Below are 21386 nucleotides of genomic sequence, written 5' to 3'. Positions count from 1 at the left end.
AAGGGCAGCGCACCGGCGCACGGGTCAGCCAATAGGAGCGGGCGGCAGGCGCAGGCGCAGAGCGTCGATGCGGGGGTCGGCGCGGGGCTTCGCTCAGGGAGGTGGGTGTGGGGCCGGACTGGGACTGGGGGTGACTGGGAGGGGTCTGGCCGGGGCTCGGGGTTTGGTAGTGTCGGGGTAGGGGTACAGGGAGGGTGGTTTGGCCTAAGCGTGAGGGGAAGGGGCAGGGGGTCGGCCGTCGGGATGGGGGTCTGGTTTGGAGGTGGGGGGGAGTCGTGGGAACGGATATCTGACTTATATATCTGGGTTTATTTGGATATCAGGCATATCTGACTTCTATATCTGGATATATTTGGATACGTGACGTGTATCTGGATATATGTGGATACCTGACTTAGATATCTGACTTGTGTATCTGGATATATTTGGATACCTGACATATATCTGACTTATATATCTGGATATATTTGGATACCTGACATATGTATAACTTATATATCTGGATCTATTCGGATATCTGACTTATATATATGGATATATTTGGATACCTGACATATATCTAACTTATATATCTGGATCTATTCGGATATCTGACTTATATATATGGATATATTTGGATACCTGACATATATCTGGATATATGTGGATACCTGACTTAGATATCTGACTTGTGTATCTGGATATATTTGGATGCCTGACATGTATATGGACATATGTGGATACCCGACTTAGATATCTGACTTGTGTATCTGGATATATTTGGATACCTGACATGTATCTGACATATATCTGGATATATTTGGATATCTAACTTATATATAGAGGAAGGGTAGACATGGAGGCGGCAGTGGGTCTGAGCTTGCGGAAGGTGTGGGGGTTTGAATAGAATAGATTGTTTCAGTCGGAAGGGACCTACAACGATCAAGTCCAACTGCCTGGCCAGTTCAGGGCAGACCAAAACTTAAAGCATGTTGGTAAGGGTGTTGTCCAAATGCCTCTTAAACAGACAGGCTTGGGGACATCAGCCGCCTCTCGAGGAGGCCTGTTCTGGTGTTTGACCACCCTCTTGGGAAGGAAATGCTTCCTGATGTTCAGTCTAAACCTTGCGTGGCACAGCTTTGAACTGTTCCCACATGTCCTATCACTGGATCCCAGGGAGAAGAGCTCAGAGAGCCCTCGAGATCAGTTTGCCCTAGAGCTGCGACAGAGGAAGAGAAGAAGATTGTGGTGGAGCCTGGTGTAGCAATGAGAAAGAGGATTTGGGGTGACTGACCTATGTTTTTTTCTAGTAAGACTAGGGAAAGAGTGGGGTCTGTGCTGGTACTGGGGAAAGATCTGGTATAACAGGTGACTGTGTTGTGTTTGGGGTGAGAAGGAGGAAGACTTAAAGAAGTCTTGTACTGTGAAAAAAGGAAGAAAAAGGGATGGAAGTGTGTTTCAGGAGGGGATAGTTCTAGCTTGGAGTAAGGAAATGGATGGTTTTGGGGATGGCATTGAGGAAGGAAAAGGGAGTGAGTTGTGGGAGGAAAGAAGGGGGACAGGGGAGGGTTCACTGCTGAGGTGGGGCAGGGGAACAAGGTTTGAGAAGTGTAGATGTGTCTCTGTTTTGGTTGGAGAGGCTGAGACAAGGTCAGGATTGAAAGGAAGGCTGATGAGGTTTAACCTGGGTGCTGTAGGGGCTGGTGTCAGTTAAAGGATGGGAACTGAGGCAGCCCCACACTTAAATGTATTTGGGAGAGGTTTGTGGGGCTTTGGTCTTCTATAAAGTTGCTTTGTACCAGAAATGGAGCGGGACCAGAATGTTTTTTTTTTTTCCATAGAAGGGTGAAAACATGATATGGAGAAGCCCCTTAGTCTTGAGCTGTTCTTTAGCAGGGATCTGTTGATCTTTTGAGAGGAAGGGAGCTGAATTTCTCCATGTGCCATAGGACAGAGATACTGTGTGTCTTTGCCTGCTGCACCTCTTGGAGGGGACACCCCTGAGTAGTTTGTGTCTTGTAGAGTTAGAAACCTGGTTGAACTGCATCTTAGGCTTTTACTTAAAGAGGGGCGAGTCACTTGGTAGGCCTTAAACATTTTTATGAGGGTTGTTGGGCTCACAGGAGTGTTAAACTCATCGTTTGCCAGATGGTAGCTTCGGGAATAAACCACCAAAGACAATGACCCTGTGGAAACTTCATCCATGAAGGAGGAGAAAAAGGAAACGAACACCAACACATTAGAAACACGTGCACAAGTGTTCTGCAGATGATTACCAAGGGCAGATGAGAAGAATCTGTGACTAAGTTTTGGAGGCGCTGAGGTGGACATGTTGTGAAGGGACGGTGTTCTGCTCGTGAGCTGGCAGCACCTTCTCCCAGGGTGTGTAGCATCTCCTCGCACCTGGGGTAATTAGTAATGCTTACATTTCATTGCATGATCTCAAAGCACTTCACAAGAGAAGGTGAGTCACCTCCTTTTTATAGAAGCAGCCACCGAGTTATGTGTTAGCGAAAGAATTTATATGATGTTGGCGGTGACGCTGCCGGAAATATAATCCATCTCTCTTGCTGCTAATCCTAGTTCTTGCTCCAAGCTGCTGTGTGTAACTGTGTGTGGGTCTGCACTCAGTTTTGGGGGGCAGATGTGTCCAAAAGACAAATTTTTCTAAAAAAGGAGGTGATTTACAGGATGTGGGTAATGCGTTGATGTTGGGGAGCCCAGATTGGGAGGGACTGCACGTGTCATCCGATGTGTAGGCCAACAAAAATTTATTTTTAAAATATGAAGAAATTGATTGTGGAATCATGTAGATGTCTCTTCTGCTAATACAGGGAAGTGGTTTAAGGACTGTAGCCCCCTCAAGTTTATGAACTTAATTCTTGACTCTATTTCCAAGAAATTTAAAGCCAGTTGTTTTTTTTTTTTTTTTTTTTTTTTCCTAGTCCTTTTCATGGTGTTCCAAAGGACTTAGATCTGTTCATTGTATTTTTTGTTTGTTTGTGTGTGGTTTTTTGTATTTTTTTTCTTTCCTGGGTGGGAATACTGAAATGGTATGTTTTATTGTAGTTGAGGCTTTTTTCAATATATTTTACAAAATCATAACTATTCCATGTCTTGTAATATAAGGAATTTCTAGCCGTGTTTTAGGAGGAATAGAATTATGAACTTCAGGTGGTAGGGTCAAAAGAAAGTGGAGAGAGAGAAATCATGACTTTTGAGTAATAGTTCCTTGTAATAAGCTGGCTGTGTAAGTGACAAGAACTCGAGCTCAGTGCTTCTGAAATGGGATTATCCAAACTTTAGGAAATGTGGGGAAGGAAAAAAAAAATCATTTTGAAGGACAGTAGCTGAGCTATTTGGTCTTTAGTGGTGAGTTCACTGTTTACATCAGAGAGGAAGTTGGTGTATTTAACATTGCTTTTCATTGCACAGCTCATGCATGGTGAGGTGTCCTCCATGCAGGTGTTGTACAAGATGGTCAGAGAGAAGAAGAGGCAAGGTTCTGTTTTATAAAAGGCAAAGTGCTGCCAGTAGATGAGACTAAGAAGTTTTTTTTTAATATAAACTCGAGGAGGTTGAGAATAGAGTTACAAAAGTAATAGGATAGTGATGGTTTTTAGCTGCTCAAAACCCGTGATCACAAGCCTGATGTTACACAATGCAATGCATGAGTGCCACAGGTGAAGTACATATTTAATGCCTTTTTCCAGCTAATTTCGTATGGTTTGCCTGTTTCTTCTTTTGTTTGTTTAACGTTGGTAAAATTTCTTGTGTTTTAATCCAACTCTTTGAAGTCCTGTGTTAAGTTATAGTGTGCTGCTGAATGTTTGTAAATAGTAGCTATGTTCTGTACCATTGATGAGTGTTTTTAATGTTGAATAAAATCGCTCCAGGTTATCCTTACATACATCTGTATTTTTGCAAGGTTTAAATTTCTCCTCTGTGAGAGGAAAGAAAAAGGAAAAAAAAAAAAAAAAAGTTGTGCAGATCTGATGCTGATGAAGACGTCATTATATCAGGGAAAAAATGTGCTGCAACAATTAATGGATTTAATTACCAAAGAGGTTTTTGCTTGGAAATTTTGGCCTCGGGCACAGAGAGGAGCTGACTATCAGGCAAAGCCTTTAAGCTCTCAGGTGAGTCAAGAATCATAAGACTCGAGGCATGTCCACATATATATACACAGGTCCAGTGACTGCTTCATTTCTTCTCCTGGACTGAGAGGACTTGTTTTACTCTTCGATCCAGAGTTAAATATACATTACCTATTTAAATATTTTTCCTTTTGGTAAGGGGCACGGTAGGATTTTTGCTTCAGCTTCAGACTTTTTTTACCTGCTCTTTTGGAGTTTGAAGAGAAAGAAATACTTGGGGAAAAAAATTCTACCTACGGATGGACAGTTCTGTCAAAGCAGTAGCCCCCAAAAGGCTGCCTGAGAGTTCTGCATCTACAGATAGAGGTAAGGAGATTGAGAAGATCTTTTTTTTTATAGCAGAGATGTGAGACTGCATCAGACATTAATATTTTCACAACCTTAATGGTGCAAAGCAGGCTGTAGAGAAAAACGCTGTCTTGATGGGGAGCTAGTGAGGGCTGGAGAGAGTTTGTGGAACTCTTGGCATGTGAAAAGGGGCTCTAGGCTGAGATTTAACAAAAGTTTAAGAGTCGTTTCCTTGTTTACAATTTCTCCTTGCCTCCCTGGTGTGGCTGTGCCTGGTTGAAGGTCGCTGTTGCTGTTAGCAAAGTCTAGGAGTTGTTTTTCAGATGACATTATGTTCTGCGGTGCCTGTCACAGCCGTCAGCATTGGGAAACCTGCATTTTGTTCCAGGTTTTCCTTGTGATCTGTTGCAAGACGTATAATCTTTCGGTGTCTTGGTTTCATCATTATTTATATACATTATTTTTGAAATGACATCTCAGGAAAACAGCTTCTTGTGAGCAGCATGCTGATATTTATGAGATTTTCAGAAACTAATGTAAGTGGCAAAGACTTGCACTGGGTGGGGGAAGGGGATGTCAGCTACTTTGGATGGGCTGGGATCTACTTTCCTGAACGTGACACACTGTTTTATAAATTGGGAGGCTGCTGATGCATTTTATTTTATATTTCCTGGGTCCCATGGGATATTTTTCCAGTAAATATAATTTGCCTCTGCAGCATGTTTAGGCTGCTAGGAGCTTGAGGGTGTAAAGCAAGATGTTTATTTTTGCTTATTGGCTGTTTGCTATTGTATTTACTTCATATCTAGGCAGTGTCAAACAGTTCAACTTAATTTGGATTTGTAATTTCTAAATCCTGATTGATAAAGCTGGAACATGATTTAGTTTCAACTGTCATTGATTTCAGCTGTAGTATAATTTATGTTGTTGTTTAAACTGACATAGTTGTCAGTTGTAGTAACAAAAAGTATACTGTTCTTAGCAGGTAAATGTGTATCTATTAGAAACACTTTGCCCTTAAAGTATCCTGTAAAAGCCCCTGTTCTGTTTCTGGCTGTTTTGGAATCCTGCTGCTGATGTTTGTTTCTTTGCAGTCACAGTTGACTGATCATTAAAAAGTATTTGTTGTCTTCTTGTTTGTGTAAGGCAGAAAGCAAATAATCTTTAAATAGAAAATATAACAGTTGGCTAATCACACAGGCCGGTCAGGCTGGAAAAAATAGTCTCTCCGTCAGATGTGTCTGATCTAACTTTGCTGTATTAGAGGAACTTCCTTTTCTAGATGGAGGAATTGAGGCCTGAGTTTTTAGCTTTTTCTCCAAATTATCTAATGATGTACAAATGATTGAGAGAAACAGTTTTTCCTAGAACTTGTCATTGTTTTGTTGGCTATAGCTACTCATTTAAATCAGGTTTCTGTGGGCTTTTCCCCCCTCTTTTTCTCTCATAGTACAGTGCGATGTTATCTCTCTAGCGCTGCAGTTTTATTAAGCCAAAACAGGTTGAGAATTTGACTTTAAACTCCAGCTGCTTTGTAAACTTCCAGCTTATTTTTTCCGTTTGCCTCACAAAAAATCAGAATGCCATGGAAGTAAGGTCTGAATACCAAGGTAAAGATTTTTTTTTTTTTTTTTTTTTTTTTTTTGTGGAATATGGCATGCCATGAGTAGTCCTTGTCTCCGTAATACTGACGTTTTGAATGTATTTAATAAAAGACATCATTGGAACTGGACTCGGAGTTGGAGCACTCTATTTAAGGGATATTTATGTTTCAGCAGCCTGAAAGCACTAGAAGATACTCAGTGCGTGCTATAGGAATTCACACCAGTGCTACCTGAAAAAGGCCGATTAGCTTTTTTATTTGGATTAGGATTCCTAGACATTTCCTTAAGGGGGAGCAGATCATACTGAAGTCAGAAGGTCTAATTACTATCAGTGTCAACCTAATTGGGGATTTTGTGATGGAGTTCTAACATTTCATTTATTGTGCCATACAAGTAGCAGAACACCTTGAGATAATGTTACGGTACTAATCTGTAAATTGTGCTATGATACATCAAAGGCTTTGAGAAGATAATGAATATATGAGTAATTAAATCACCATTACATAATGGGTGTTGACAAAGTAGTTGTGGAACATAATTGGTCTTCAGTGTTCCTGCTGAAAATGGTGGCATTATGAAGGAGATGTTACAGGAAACAATCTGGCCCTTGGGTGCAAGAAGCCTCTTTGAAATTGTGGAGAGATGCCACTCCAGATATGTTTCATTTAATTTATTATTCCAAATGTGAGATTGTTTTGATGTAAGCAAGCCAGGCCTGTGGCATATGACAGCTCTTTGTTTTCCTGCTGGGATTCCAGATACCTGTGAGCAAGTCCTATAGGATTAATATTATGTCATCGAATAGCATCAGGGGCTCTGGTGAAAACACGGCCTGTCACAGGGGTGCAATGAAGTCACCGTTGCCCTGCATGTTGTGCCCCTTCATGCTGAGTGACCAGAATCAGTTCTGTCGGCTCTTTCAAGCCTCTGCCTGTTCTGCTGCAGCTTGCTCTTCTACCACGTGTGCTGAGTCTGTGTACCAGGCCAGCAGCGCTTCTTCCCATACCACTGTGGCATCTTTTCCATCTTAACTTCCACCTGGGTCGGTCAAAGTTTTCCCGGCAGCACTGCTAAGTAATTTCCAGTTCTTCCCAAACTTTTATTTCCAAACGTCTTTGATAGTAACCGAGCAACAAAGAATATTTCACAGAACAAACACTACAGATTTAGGGGGAGTTGGTTTTGGCTGTGGTGTTCTACCAGAAGTTCTAGTATCCCCTTGAGTTTTAGAAGGTAGATGTTTTTCCAAGTCTTTCCTGAGACCAAATGTGATGATCTGAGATCATGACAATTTCGGAAGAATATCCATTTGTGGCTGGGCGTTTCTGCTCTTTAATAATTGTGAGCTACTGGTTAGTGGTGGTTGTGGTTTCACCTGCACTGTTGAATGCATTGAATAGACATTGTGGGTGTGTTCTTAACATACCTGGATGTTGAGGTATCACAGCAGAAGGGGAAGGACCGGTTATTTATTGTGATTGTTGTAGATATATGTTGATGAACTTGCGTTTTGGTATATTCTGGATTTTCTTCAGTACCTGTTGGTCTACGAGAAGCTGCTTCAGATAATGAGGTGGGGAATGGAAAACATTTTACATGATCACTTTCCAGTGAAAAGGGATATGTGAAAGACTCAGGAAAGTTAGTAAAAGTTTTTCATGATTCTGTTTTTGGTAGGTTCCCCTCCACCCAAAAATAAACATGTAGACTAATTAACTATAAAGCATCTCCCCTGTCTAAAACTGCACAGCAGTTATTAAATATCCAGGGCATTAATGTAGTCATTTGAAGTTTGTGGTGTTGTAAATCACGTGCTGAAACATGATGAGAACATAACAGTACCGCCTCCCCCTTTTGTAATGGAGTGGACAATAATACTGACATCCCTGTTCAGCAAGGGTGAGCCTTTCTGAAGGAAATATTTGGATGGTTCAAAATGGTTACCAAATTTTGTAACTCATTTGCAGCTGTTTCCAAATCTATCTTGGGTATGAACCTGAAAGGATACAGTGAAAGCATTGGAAGCTCGCTGTGGATGGGATTAATTACTTGACTGTGTTTTAATGTCAGCTTTTGTTTGTTGCTAAGGATTCTTGCTTTTTTTTTTTTTTTTTTTCTTTCTCTCTTCTAGTTTCTCCTTCTGGCTTTGAGGGCGTTGCTCTTGAAGAAGAGGATCTGAACGGCGAGCTGATGAACGAAGACATACGTATCCATAGCTGGCCTTGTTCTTACTACTTGGACACCAACAAGCAATGGGTCTCTGGCAGGCTCTCACTGACTCCTGTTGCGATCAAATTTACAGCTGACAAGACTGGGGAGCTTTTGGTCAACTTTCATCTTTCTAGTATCAGCGAGATCAAGAAGGAATCTTCAAATTTAATCTTCAGTTCCCTTACCATCTTAGAGAAGAACACCAAGCATTGGTTCAGTTCTCTGCAACCCAACAGAAATGTGGTATTCAACATCCTTGAGCACTTCTGGAGGGAGCAGTTGCTGTCAAGCCAAGGTGCAGGAGCAGAAGCAGCAGCTTTGCAGTCAACAAAGGGAAAAGAACTGACCGGGCTATTGACTGGATCGCAGAAACGACTGGAGGACACGGCAAAAGTGCTGCATTACCAGGGCGAGCAGTTTGATAACATCATGAGAGGACTCAACAAGATTGAAGGGGATATGGATGTAGCAGACAGGTACGGTACTGTAGCATCGGAGCTAAGAAGTGGTTGTGGGATTGTATTGCTTATGACTGAAATTTCTGGGGAAGATCCACAGAAGTTTTTAGGAAACAAAACTGTCGACTTTCACTGAAAGATTAAGCATGTTATGGTCTTTTGTGGCTCTAGTACTTCTTATAAGGTGTTTCTGTATTTCTGTCCTCCCTTCTGCGTGATGTTTTTTCACCCTGGTGGAGTTGTTTGTGTATATATATACACCTGTCCTCTGTCCTTCAAAGAACTTTTCAATTCCTTATGAGTTTCAGCCACAACTTGCAGAAATGGTAGAGGTCTCCAAAATATTAACCTGTAAGTTTTGAGAGAATAGGCAACTCGTTAGAGGAAAGAGATACAAATTAATGTCCCCACTGAAGGACAAGGTGTGACACTGACATTTTTATTCGATGTCCTAGAATATGCATAAATGCAAAACACTGAAGGTTGGGTTTGGTTAATTTTGCCAGTCTTGGACAAGACTTTTGCTGTTCCACAGCAAACACAACCACGGTTTTGCTTTTCTGATTTTTTTTTTTTTTTTTCAAAGGAAATGTTGAATATGGCAGGTGGGCTATTGACTTGGAGACAGTTTCCTAGAGTTATCAGGAGGCAGCTGCCAATTAATCTTTAGTTCACGCAGATTTTATTCCTTTTGCTCTGTCTGAAAGTCAGCTCTTGAGGCTGCTTTTTGCATATGAATTGTGTGCAGTTGAGGCGTTTATATTTGCTGTTTCCTTCCCAAGAACTTCATTGCTATCTACGCATAGCAGTGAGGATTGAGTCTGTGGTGTGGAGGTAGTCAGGGAAATGGCTGTAGAAACAGTGCTCCCATATTTGTATTTTAAACCTGCACTGCTTTTAACCTTACATGGTATACTCCCTGCCTTTAGGTCTAGGTGGAATAAATAGATTTTGGGGAAAATACAAGCAGTGTTGAGCAACGCTGAACTGCTGAGCTTTGTCTGCAGAGTGTGGTGGTGCAAGAACTGGAGAGACAGTACTAGACTATTTGTGGTAATCTCAATCAGGCACTTAAGCCAGTGTGTTCAAAACAATTAGCCACCAAGTGCTGCCTTTAGACAACTGAAGAGATTTGGAGCGCATTTGAGATATTGCTTAACGTTAGCTGTTGCAAAATGCAATGTGAATAGTAAATGGTTTGGTGTCTTAATCAGAACATTATGACTTTACTCTTTAATGATTAATATTCAGAGTGAATTGCTCTAAGCTATTTTGTATGCTGCAGGTTGGATTCGATAGCAGTCCAAAACAAGACAGTAAGGTTCAGAGTAGTACTGTAGTGCTTGAAGATATATAGCTATGAGTGTCTTCGTAGAAGCTCTGACACCTGCAAGAAGAAACAAACACAATAAAGTTCAAACTAGTTGTTTTTGGAAGAGGCATCTGTTTTTAGACGGATATCATGTCTAAAAGAAGGTGTTGATTTCACAGTGATTCTGGTGATATTCTCCATACCCTTTAATGAAAAGCCAAGATAACTGAAAGCTTCAGCAATAGCTTTTAAAGTTCTGTAGCAATAAACAATGAGTAGGAAAATAAATACCTGCTCATTGTTTTTGGAAGAGAATTTTGTTTTGGGTTAAGATGCTCTGGGAGGTATTATTTGTCCTCATGAATCTGAAGAGCTAGATGCTTTGATTTAAAAACGGAAAAATAAAGGAAGGCATTGACCAAATGTTAGCTGAGATTCTGTTTTATCTACAGCATGAAGGATTTGGCCAGCTTGCTGGCAGACTAAAATGCAGCCCAGAGGCCGTTAGTGAAACTGTGTTTTAATTGCACTGTGCTTTTTAAGGAGTTCTGACAGGTTTCTAGCATAGTTTGTGTGTGTGTGGTTTTTCTCATACAGCTGCTTCACCCCCTGCAGTCCTCCCTTAAACTGAGGACATCTTTCTTCATGTCCCTAATCAATGCAGAGAATGGGGAAGACTGTGATTGAAGCTCATTTGAGTGTTTTTTATTGGGTAATTCAGACTAATGACATAGATAAATATGGTAATGTCTATTAAGGCTCATTGACTCTTGCTTTCTTTAGAAACTTGATGTAAAGTAACTACATGGATTATATCATCCAGGACTATGCTGCACGTGTAGCAGATTTTGTGCAGAGTGAAACTTTGGTAACAAACTTTTGTGTCTGCTAGTTCAAGGTTATATGAGTGACACGAGTTTGGCGGTGGTGTCTTTCCTAAAAAGAACCAGGCCCCTTTATATACTTTCATATGTTTAAAACTGTATTAACTTTATCTTGCCTGTATATGTGGGCTTTTTGGGGTTCTTACTTCTGTTCTTGTGTGTGCTTGGGTATATACAGCTGCTTTCAGTGGACCTGCACGCAGATAAGCAGAGCTGAGTCTGACGTGCTAGCAGATGTTCAAAGACCAAAAATAAACAGAAAACCAGATTCACTGGTTTCTTTTTAATATATTACTATTAGAGGACAAAGTACACTGGTTGCAAATTTTCATTTGTATACAAGGACTGGTCATACAGTTTGTTGATACAGAGGGCTGACTCCTCCGTGGAAGGCCAGGGAAGTCAGCTGGAGGCTTTGTTAGGGCTGTGCAGCAGCAAAGTCTTGACTATAAATCAGACATCGCACAGCCAGGATGTCAGTCCCGGGGGAAAGAGGGAGGGAGATGGGTGAAGGGATAAAGCGATAAAAATTAAGGCTCAGAGTTCCCCAGAATAAGTTACCGCAGTGTAAATGGAGGTTTAGACTTGTCACGTTGCAGCTGCTTTTCAGTAAGTGAATGCATGTGCTTTTCTCACGGTGAATGTGATGGACTGAACCCCTATTGCAGTAGGAATTTAATGACTTTTCATGGGTTAAGACACAGGCGTAACCCGTTGTTGCCCCAAAGCACCTTGTTGTAGTTCTTTTCATACACCAAGAGGGCAGAAGATGTGCTGTAGAAAGGAGATCAGGTCATTTGTTTAGTTTACAGCAGGTTGCTTAGAGCATGGCTTTTAATTTGGAAGATGGTGTGTGTTAGCAGAGCCCAGGGCTTTTTCAGTCATTCTCTGTGTTGAACTTAAGTTGAACCTCACAGTTTCAGAATTCATCCCTAAATCTATGATACTGTGCCACTTCAAATTCTGTTATTGTAGAACTTTCTGTTACATCTCATTTGGTCTGTTTTTTTTTTATTGCTTGTTTAGTTTGGTTTTGGTTTTTTTTTTTTTTTTTTTCTCCTTTCTTTTTTTAAGGAGTGTCACAGCATTTTCAGAGGGCAGCAAAGAGCTTCAGACTCATTACTCATGTTGCGTGCTATCTACATTAATATCTGATGTTCATGCTTTAGTAGAGAGTAGATTCTTGGAACAATTCATTCTGCCTCCACTACCCATGAATTCAGTGGTTGAGTCCCAGTATGACTTTTTCTGCTTCTCCTAGCAGATGAATTTCTTTAAGTAGGTCTGGTTTGAAGCTGGTGCAGAATTTTGATGGCTAGTAAACAAAGCGTGTTCAGTTAGAGCTTCCTCTTCCAGATTAGACTTTGTCTGCAGCCAAATCAAACAGGACTTTAAAATTGCAAAGTCTTCTGTAGACACAGACTGATTCTCTCATGGAAAATAAATCATTACAAAAAGTATCTTGAGAGCAGCACTGCTGTGATGCATATTTTATTAGTCTGTACCTTTCTAGAGTAAACTTAAAAGCAAATTAAATCAAGGTGGCTCTCCAAAATGGCAACGAAACAGTGGTACTTTATTTTGGTCTGATAAGGCTTGCATCTTTAGGATTTGTCAGTAAATAGTCTTTTGTAGTATCAGTAAGATGACAGTGTTTCATTAAAGGTTTTATTGAACGTGGTCTGGCTTCATTAGAAGCATCTACTACAGCTACCATGCCAGTGGCACATGCCTAATCACTGGATAGTCTTTAAAGGTATTTATGGCGTGGGACACACACACAGTGCTGATCTGGGTTGAACTTCCATAGAGGTTTCTTTTTGTTTGGTTTAAACATAGCCTCTTCCCTCCTGTTAGTTGAGAATCGGTGCGTGCCTCCAGAGATGGCTTCCCCATTCCGTTCAGTGATTGAAGGGTGGGCTGAGAAATCATCACCTGAAACATCCTGACCAAGCTAGTAGCCTGCAGGCTGGTTTGGTCTGTGGGATGCTTCCAGTCAGCTCACTGCTGTGTACCAGCTGGGGACTGGGTAGGGTGGTTTGAGCAGTGGAGGCATTCCAGAGGGTTTGCTTGCCTCTCTCTATGCCTGCCTGCAACTGGAGACGAGCCGTTTCGGCTTGGGCATGAAGTGGGTACTGGGGGCTGCTGGTGGGTGACAGAGGTGGCTGCTTGCACAGCGGGAGGACACACTGAAGTTACTGATGGCTGCGCAGGGAGATGTTGTTGGCCCCAAAATTTCCTTCCAGCCACTGAGGCTGAGTCATCCTGAAAAAGAGGATTCTCTACTAGCAGGATGGGTTTGGGTGACGGGCAGGCGATGAGAGTGGGAGAAATGGAGCATCATAGGTGCTGACTGTGGCTCTGCCCCTAGCTCCTGTTTAGACCTGGAGAGGGATGCTAACAGGTAAGCAGCACAGCACGTGGAAAGTCAAACCAAAACCACCACCTTCTCTCTCTTTCCCATTTTTTTTTTATTGGTGGAAAGAGTACTCATGAGATTTAGACCCAAAGAGATCTGTGATCATGATCCTTTCTCAGGAGATGACCCCAGAAATGGGGAATGGGCTATGCTGATAGAAAATACAACAGAAGGATCATGTCTTCCATGTCATTGATTCTTCCTAACAGTGTTACATGTTTCTTGCCTGCAGCAGATAAACTTAGGTGCCTGCTTAGGTGCATCTTCTTAGAAATGAGGGGCTTGACTCCTTGTGTTATTTCTGGCTGTACAGTGGTCTTCCCTGGGAGCAGTTGCTTGATTCCTCTGTAAAATGAGCTGGTTACCTTTGAGCTAAGGCACCAGTTTCCCAGCAAGGAGGCCTGTCTCCTTCAGGAGCTACACCAACGTTGATGGTGAGGCAGATGCTGGATGCCGGTGGGCAGTCTCTGCTGGCCTCTTCAGCCTCAACCTTTCACTCTCAGTGTTTTAACTGTCAATGGGAATTTGGGAGTGGGGTGCAAAGCAAAAGGTGGCATCAGACTACAGGGCTGAGGTAGAAAAAGGCAGTGGTGGTGACGGCCGAGTGGGGAAACACTGAGGTAAAGTGCAGTGTTAGTGGAAGAACAGATGAGTATAAACTGGCCTTAATAAATCCAGTTGGAAGTTGGATTTCTCACATCAGAACAGTGAGATTCGGGGACCGCTTTCCAACCTGTTAGCAAATGAAGAAAAGCCTGTTTTTAAAATGGATGGATCCTGGTAACCTGTGAATAGGTTTGAGGAGTGAAGTGTAATGGAGGATTGGATTCAGTATTAAGAAATCTTTGTGTCTATGGTAATTTGTTTTGAACTGGTGGGGTAGCACGACCCTCCTATTGGCTTTCACTCTTCTAACACTCTCTTTTCTCCTCTAGGTTGTTGACTGAGCTCGAATCTCCTTCTTGGTGGCCATTTAGCAGCAAGCTCTGGAAAGCGCCATTGGAAACCAAGCCAAAGGAAACTGCCACAGTTTCCGATTCGAAGAACCAGGAAGGAATCGTAATTAGAATTCCAGTTATTATCACCCACAGAACAGACTCAAATGTCAAGCCAGGAAAACTCACGCTCTTCGCTTCTGGCCTGGAAATCAGTGACTGCAATTCTCAGGTCATTCACCGGTTTGAATCAAGGGATGTAGATGATATCAGAGTTCATACACCATATGAAATCAGTGTCCGTCAGAGATTTATCGGGAAGCCCGACACCTCTTACCGGCTCTTGTCAGCAAAGATGCCCGAAGCAATCCCCATCTTGGAGATGCAGTTTAGCAAGAAGATACAGTTTTTAGAAGATGCCCTAGGATTTGTTGGTGCCAGGAAGTCTCCTCAGGTAGATTTGGGGACCTCCATTTGGCAAGCAGGTATGTGACAGACAAAGCAACCCGTCTGTAAACCATAACGCTAGCATCAAAAGTTTCCAAGTGGGTTTCAAATTCAGTGTATAATATTTACAAGGCAAATCTTCCCCCCCCCTTGCCCCAACGGTGAGACCATGCTGATGATAACACACAAGCAATAACTGTCAGGTGACTTTAGACCCTCTTGCCAAGGGGGTGAGAGTGGAGATGACAGAAGTGTGTGGCCCAGTCCCAGTCTAGTTGGATTTACTTTCTCCCAACTACATTAGCAAAACCTGTGACTGTAGATGCTGAAGCTGAGTGTCCCTCAGGAGCCTGACAGCTGGAATATGCCAAGCCCTCTCTAACATTGTGCTCTCAGCTGGTGGTGTCACTAACTCCACACCACTTTGTAAAAGGATTAGTTTAATTTGAGTTTCAGCTACTGGTCTGTGTTTTAACTCAATGTCATTCTTTTTCCTGCGGTCACCAATTCCGTATTGTGCCACTCTGTGGGAAAGGGTCGTTAGAAATCCATTCTTCTCTCCTGATTTCATGCTTCAGAGCCCTCTCTCGTTATTTTTTCCTTTGTCAGTTTGTAGCTGGAAGCATATTTATATTAAACCTGTCTTCAATTAATTGTAGGAAGTTTAAAACAAATTTTCAGTCCAGCAAGATTTTCAATAACATATGGAATAAACACCATGTTAACTTTCATATCTTAAACAGTAGAATTTTGTTATTTGACAATTTCAGGTGTTTGGATGTAGGAGATTTTAGGTCTCAGATTAGGTGAATGCATAGTTTAATCATTTTAAGAAAACACAGTGGAGACTAAAGCCCTTTCACAACCATAAGAATGGCATTCCTTACTACTCTTATTTCTGCTAAAATTCGGGGGGGCATTGTTTATTTTTTTGTTTTTGTTTTTGTAATCCAACCCTGCATTCATTTGGAGACCTGGTGAATTTTTGTCTGCTAGGAATTTATTTCTATCAACATGCCTGAATCCTCTTTTTTTCCTAACTGTTAGTGAGAAAAGAACAAATTGGTGGGTGGATTTATTGCCAGTATATTAAAAACAAGTAGAAAAAGGACACAGTAAAACAATAGATGAACCTATTTCTGTCCACCGAGCTAAAACTGGACTTGAGCAGGGAGGAAAATGTCCTCTTGTTGACAAGTTGTCAAGGGGCATAGCTTGGAAAACCTTGTTAATTTTTAAGGAAGTAAGTCTTGGGCATCTGGCACTAGAACGTCAGCACAACAACTTAGAGGAAAAACAACCTGCTGGTTTCTTAAGCAGAGTTATTCCAGCAAATTGGTGTTCAGTTCCTGATGGTCTTAAGGCTGGTTACATAAAATAATTGGTTATACAGCCCTACTGTGCTTAATTTCCCACTGCTCTGCTCTGTTTGCATCTGAGTCAGTGAGTCAAGGATATTGCTCTCCTACCCCCACCTGCATTTTGACTGTTTAATTTGGAAATGGCAGTAAAGAAAACTGGAGGTTATGGAAATCCTGACTTCTCCAGCTCCACCAAAACCCTGTTTGTTCCTTCCCCGGAGTCTGTCACCCTCTGTCTTCTGTCACAAGATGGCAGTCACGGACTGTGTTTTAACCTCTGGGTTTTTTCCACAGCTGCTCACATGGTGGAAATACTGATTTTGAAATTTTTTTTTTTTTTTTTTTTTTTTCCTAAAAGCAGGGTGGGGGGAAAAGTCTGTGTTATGCGTGCCTGCCTCTGTGTGCACATAAAATATATGTGTCTATTTTCAGATAGCGAATGTTGATTCAGAGACTTATAGGAGAAATATCCTTGCAGCAGAGGTACGTCTGATCTGTGAACTGGCTCGTAGCATTCTTTGCCCTCGGTGGTGCAGCTCAGAGACATGAACGTCTCCACAACTGTCACAGTCTCATCTGGATCCTCTCTGTTTATAAATCCTGCCTTAAAGTTGTGCATGTTGCACGTTTGTATAAGTAAATACAAAACCCCCTCATCTTTCCTAAGAGTTTTGGCTTGATTCCGCCTAGAAGAGGAAGTTGTGAAGAGTTTTAGACGCACCAGATTATCTGGAAGTATTTTTAGTTGCTTTGCATGTCTTTTCTGACTGTATTTCTTTGGACCAAGGCGCACGGGTGTTTAAATGCTCAGGACAGAGCAGTGAGGTTTGTTTTGTAACAGGGGTTCTGTGCTGGATGGAGCCAGTGCTTCCCAAGCCAAAAATATCCTCGATAATAGCTGATAAAGCTACCCGGGATTAAAAAGCACAAGAAATCCTACAGTGAGTCTGCAGTATAACAATCTAGGACAGTGCTGTCTCAAACCTATAGCCAAAGACTGGCATTCAACAGGTTTTTTTTTATCCCTTTCGAGGCTGCTGAATTTTTCCTGCTTACCCCTGCGACCGAACGTTCCCATTATTATGAGTTTCCAGCACTTTGTTCAGAGGTTTGGTACCTTCTGGTCCTCACGTGGTGGCAGCGAGTCTTACAGTCCAACTGGGTGTGACATAAATGAAACAAAATTGCTTTTTAAATGTTTCTGCCTTTCTGTTAAGTTCCATCTCCTTTTTTTAAACTAGAAAATTGCTGGGAAATGCCAGATCTCCTTCCTCGTCCCATTCTTCTTGTGCGCCTCTGTCATATCTCCCCTCCTGTTCTTGTCCTCAGCGAGATTAATGAAGTGAAATGGATAGATTTCTTGGTTTTCATGAAATAATTGGCATATGGTGACACTCAGCTGATAAGAAACAGAAGGAATCTTGTCTGGCTATTTGCTGCCATGGGAAGGTCTGTCATTCCCTCCTCACTTTGTCATCTGAGGGAGACCACGATAGTAAATTACCATAAGCAGCAGTTTTCAGTGCCTGGTTCTTAGCCCCTCTGAATACAAGGAGCATTTGCACAGGGTAACACTAGTACAGTGAATGACTTGCTTGTCTTAAATCTTGACGGTGGCCGAGTTCAGTGACTCTCAGGCTGATATCTGAATAATTCCAGGGATTATGAGTTTGCAGTAATTACTTGAGAGGGATTTAGGATTTGGTACTTCTGGTTTAGCTTTTGTCTCCCTTTTCACGGGGAAGTAATGCTATCCAAAGCAGTCGGTTATACACTGTCAGTTGGCCAGCCAGCTGGGCACCAGCTCTTCGACCTGGCAGTGAGCTCTGGCATCCGATTTGCTTTCTGTCCTGATGTACATAAGAGCTGCTGTCGTCGTCCGGTGCTGCGTCAGGCCATGTGCTCACGGGTGGCAGCGTTAGCGTTCGCTGCCTTCTTGGTACCTCTTTAAGGGGGAGAGCTTCGGAGAGGTTTGAAGCGCCTCTAGGAGCCAAGATGTGTGTCTCGGGTGTTTAGCACCCATCTGCATCAGAAATAACAACCTTTCCTTGCAGCACGTCCCTGCTACCCTACTGGGTAGTATCAGATACTGCAATAAGAGCCGATGCTTTAAATAAAGGACAGGTGGCATGTTACACGAGGGATTGCATCCATGCTGCTTAGCTGGGGGTGGCTGTTAGCGTCAGTGTTGCCCTTCTGTTTCAGGGGTTTGCTGACTTGACTCTTGGGCTCTGTCCCTGATTCATCACTTCTAAATTCCGTAATTAAAAAGATTAAAGAGAGAAGAAGCAGCAGGTGGAGAATCCTCACGTATCTGATTGAGAGTGTTGCTGCTGCTTCTTTGCTCAGATGAATCCCCACAGCCCAAAATGAACCCGTTCTCCAAACGCTGCCTTTAATAATAAGTCATCTCTTGGCAGCCTGGTCACCTCCAGGCTAGGTGTTGTACAAATTTCAGTTCAAATCCTTTCTAGAAGAAGGGAGCTTAACAGGCCAGGTTGGGTTAGGCTTCTCTGAGTGTGCTTGTCCCCTCACAAACGGCTTTGGAGCAAAGCAGAGGTCAGCCGGTTTGATACTAGCACTGGTCCTCCCCCTTGGTACAGGAGATGGCAGTCTGACCACAGGATTTTTTTCTTGCAGCCACAGGACTCCTGGGAGGAGTGGTACAGCCCAGCTCTCCGGTGGGAGGCAGAGAAGGGATGGACAACGACCAGGTTCAGCTGCAGAAGCAAGAGAAGATCTCCCAGGAAGAAGCAAAAGAGCTTAAACAGGTATAAGTTGAGATAACTTTGATAAGAGTTGTTTCACTCCCTCTGCTTCTGTAATAATGTGCGTTTTCATCACCAGAAACATAGTCATTGTCTTTTAACAAAATATTCCTCCAGCTACATTTAGATGATCATATATTAAAAATCGCTTATTGAAGCCTGTGATTAAAACACACTGATAATATTTGCTTTTAACAATTTTGAACGAGGCAGGGATTATCAGCAAAATATATTAAGTGATAGGATTATAACCCAAGGAGAATCCTGAACTGTAACCTGTTTTTTTCTGAAGATTAAGAAACTTAACCATTAAATAATTATCAGCTTCTTTGTGTTTTCCCTATGCTATCTTATTCTTTTCAGTAAGCAGTAACAGTTCTACTTCCAAAACATCCACAAAGCTGATCAAAGTGTTTTATAAACACACAGAGAGAACTTGTAGCTAGAAAATAAGTATGCAGCCCAGAAAATTAATAAAGGGGATATAGGCTGGAGATTGTACTAGGGAAAAAAATGTTTATTTAAAGTAATCCGTTCTGATATTGTTCCTCTAAATGGCTCTTTAAGGAATTTATCTCATAGCTGATGTTCAGAACTTTTAGTAAAGAATCCCTTTTTTTGTAGTATGTGGTTGATCTGAAACACTGAACTAACTGGAAAAGCAAAGCACTATGGTTTTAGTGGTTTCTCCGTTAACATAGGTTTACTGGTGATGATCACAGCCACATCAGAACATCAGACGATGTGACGGAAGATTAAACTTTATTCTCTTTTTTTTTTTTTTCCTTTTTTTTTCTTCTTTTTCTTCCTCTAGCATCTTATTCTCTTTGATATTCCATCTGTAACTTGGTGATAGCATCATGTGAAGTCTTTGCTAATTCTATTGCCCCTTAGCCAAGCCTGCAATTTTCTAGCCCCCTTCTTTTATTTTCTAGTTGGGAATTAGAATCTGGCAACTTGTGTTAGCTTGAGTGCATTTCAGAGTCACAAACACTTAGTAGTGACTCGAGTGGCTAAAACCAAAAACTTCTTGCAGGAAAAATCTGTTTATTAAAAACAACGAAAAGACAGCTGGGCAAGTGAGAGTTTAACCTTAGCAGAAGGTTAATTTTAGAAATTTCTGAAATTCCCTGTGCTGGATGGTAGACTAGAAACACAGTGTTAAATGGCCAGTGTTGTTGAAAACAAAACAAACTGCTTTCAAGCTTTAACTAGAGCTCAAAAGACAATTCTGGTGTTTATTTATACCACACCAAGCCAAGAATTTTTAAGCCAGTTAATGATTTGGGGCGAGGTTGTGGGGTGGTATGGGTGGGGAGAGGATCTGAATGCCAAACTGACAGGCCATGAATTGGCCTGATTTTTTCCCAATAGTTGCTGAGCACCTGTTCTCTGAGAGTCAGGCCTCTTTAATCATCATTTCAGTCTATTAATAATTTTAAGGTACATGCTGTAATTCCTATAAAACTCCTGTTAGTTTTCCTTACTAGGAGTCACCACATAAATACACAGTTTTAGACCAAAACTTGCTTCAGTAACCAAAATATAATCAAGAGCTTTTGACTGAAATATCTTATTTGGGCTTTTTCAAAAACAAAATGGACTGTTCACCACTTAATCATTCTCTGTTCTTCTCGTCTTTTAAAGAATCCATCTCCATGATCTATCATTTTATCAAAAAATAAGCATTTTCTGAAGCAGTGTTGACCTTCTGGAGGATTTTAAAGGAGAGTATTTCTCAATCACAGTTGTACAAATACCAGTAATCTATTATTCATGCGTGCATACGCTTTGTACAGCTGTTATGTATTCAGAAGGACTAGTTGTTCCTCCCTTAGCTTTGAGCTTTTCAGCACTATAATTCTGATTTGTAGCCAAACCCAGAAAAACTAAATGCGATGTGAAGGCTTGTTGGTCACGGACTGCTATTGAAGACACATTTTGCTACACCTTGCAAAAAAGGCTCTCGAGGAATTGCTTCCCCATGGCCAGTTTTTGACAGCTGAACACCAACCTTTGTTGGTGCTTGATATTCTCAAAGCAGTTGGCTGTGGCTGGAGGAGCAGAGGACGGGGAGTTCAGCCTCTTCCGAGTCTTGTGAAATGGGAATGAAGCCTCTCATCTCACAGAGACTGGTGTCTCTCCAGCTGCTCCCGGTTGTTGTCCAAGCACTGCTTTTTCTCATTGCTTTAGAGCACAAAGCAGAGTGAAAATAACTCAGAATCTTTTGATTCTGTTAGGAGAGAATGTGGTGAGGTTTAGAGGGGAAGTGTAAAGAAGTGGAAGGGAAGGAAAGTGGGATTGAAGAGGGGAGTTCCTACCAGGAAAAACAGATTTGAAAGATAGGGAGGTTGGGGATGTATTGTAATGGGGTTCAAGGGCAACATCATGGTAAATGCCATGCAAAGCCTTTTGGGTGTTGAACTCCTGGCAGCACTGAGTTGAAGATCTTGAAACTACATCCGAGGAGGACATTCAGTGCTTATCTAAGGTATGTCAAGACTTTATCGAAGGCGTTATTTGCCCTCTTCAGTCATTTTTATAATCGAGAAGCGAGTTAAAT

The 21386-nt window shown here is 41.8% G+C and overlaps 1 protein-coding gene across 6 annotated transcripts in view; it reads left to right on the top strand.

The window, feature by feature from the left end:
• Positions 1-22: 22 nt before the first annotated feature.
• Positions 23-21386, top strand: part of SNAP47 (synaptosome associated protein 47) — a 32117-nt gene continuing 10753 nt past the window's right edge. For 3 of the 6 annotated variants that reach the window (XM_033011797.2, XM_033011781.2, XM_042802040.1), the window contains exons 1-4: positions 3912-4442; positions 8160-8715; positions 14248-14732; positions 18696-18826. In XM_033011797.2, coding sequence (XP_032867688.1) covers positions 4376-4442; positions 8160-8715; positions 14248-14732; positions 18696-18826 — 1239 coding nt within the window. In that variant the 5' untranslated portion in view covers positions 3912-4375. Of the gene's footprint in view, positions 102-3911; positions 4443-8159; positions 8716-14247; positions 14733-18695; positions 18827-21386 lie in introns of those variants that run through there. The other 3 variants (XM_042802039.1, XM_033011789.2, XM_033011770.2) reach the window with 3 other exon arrangements.

Source organism: Tyto alba, unplaced genomic scaffold (assembly GCF_018691265.1).
Source record: "Tyto alba isolate M040663 unplaced genomic scaffold, T.alba_DEE_v4.0 Super-Scaffold_38, whole genome shotgun sequence".
In the NCBI taxonomy this organism is placed as follows: Eukaryota; Metazoa; Chordata; class Aves; order Strigiformes; family Tytonidae; genus Tyto; species Tyto alba.
This window is presented reverse-complemented; position numbering and strand designations above follow the sequence as displayed.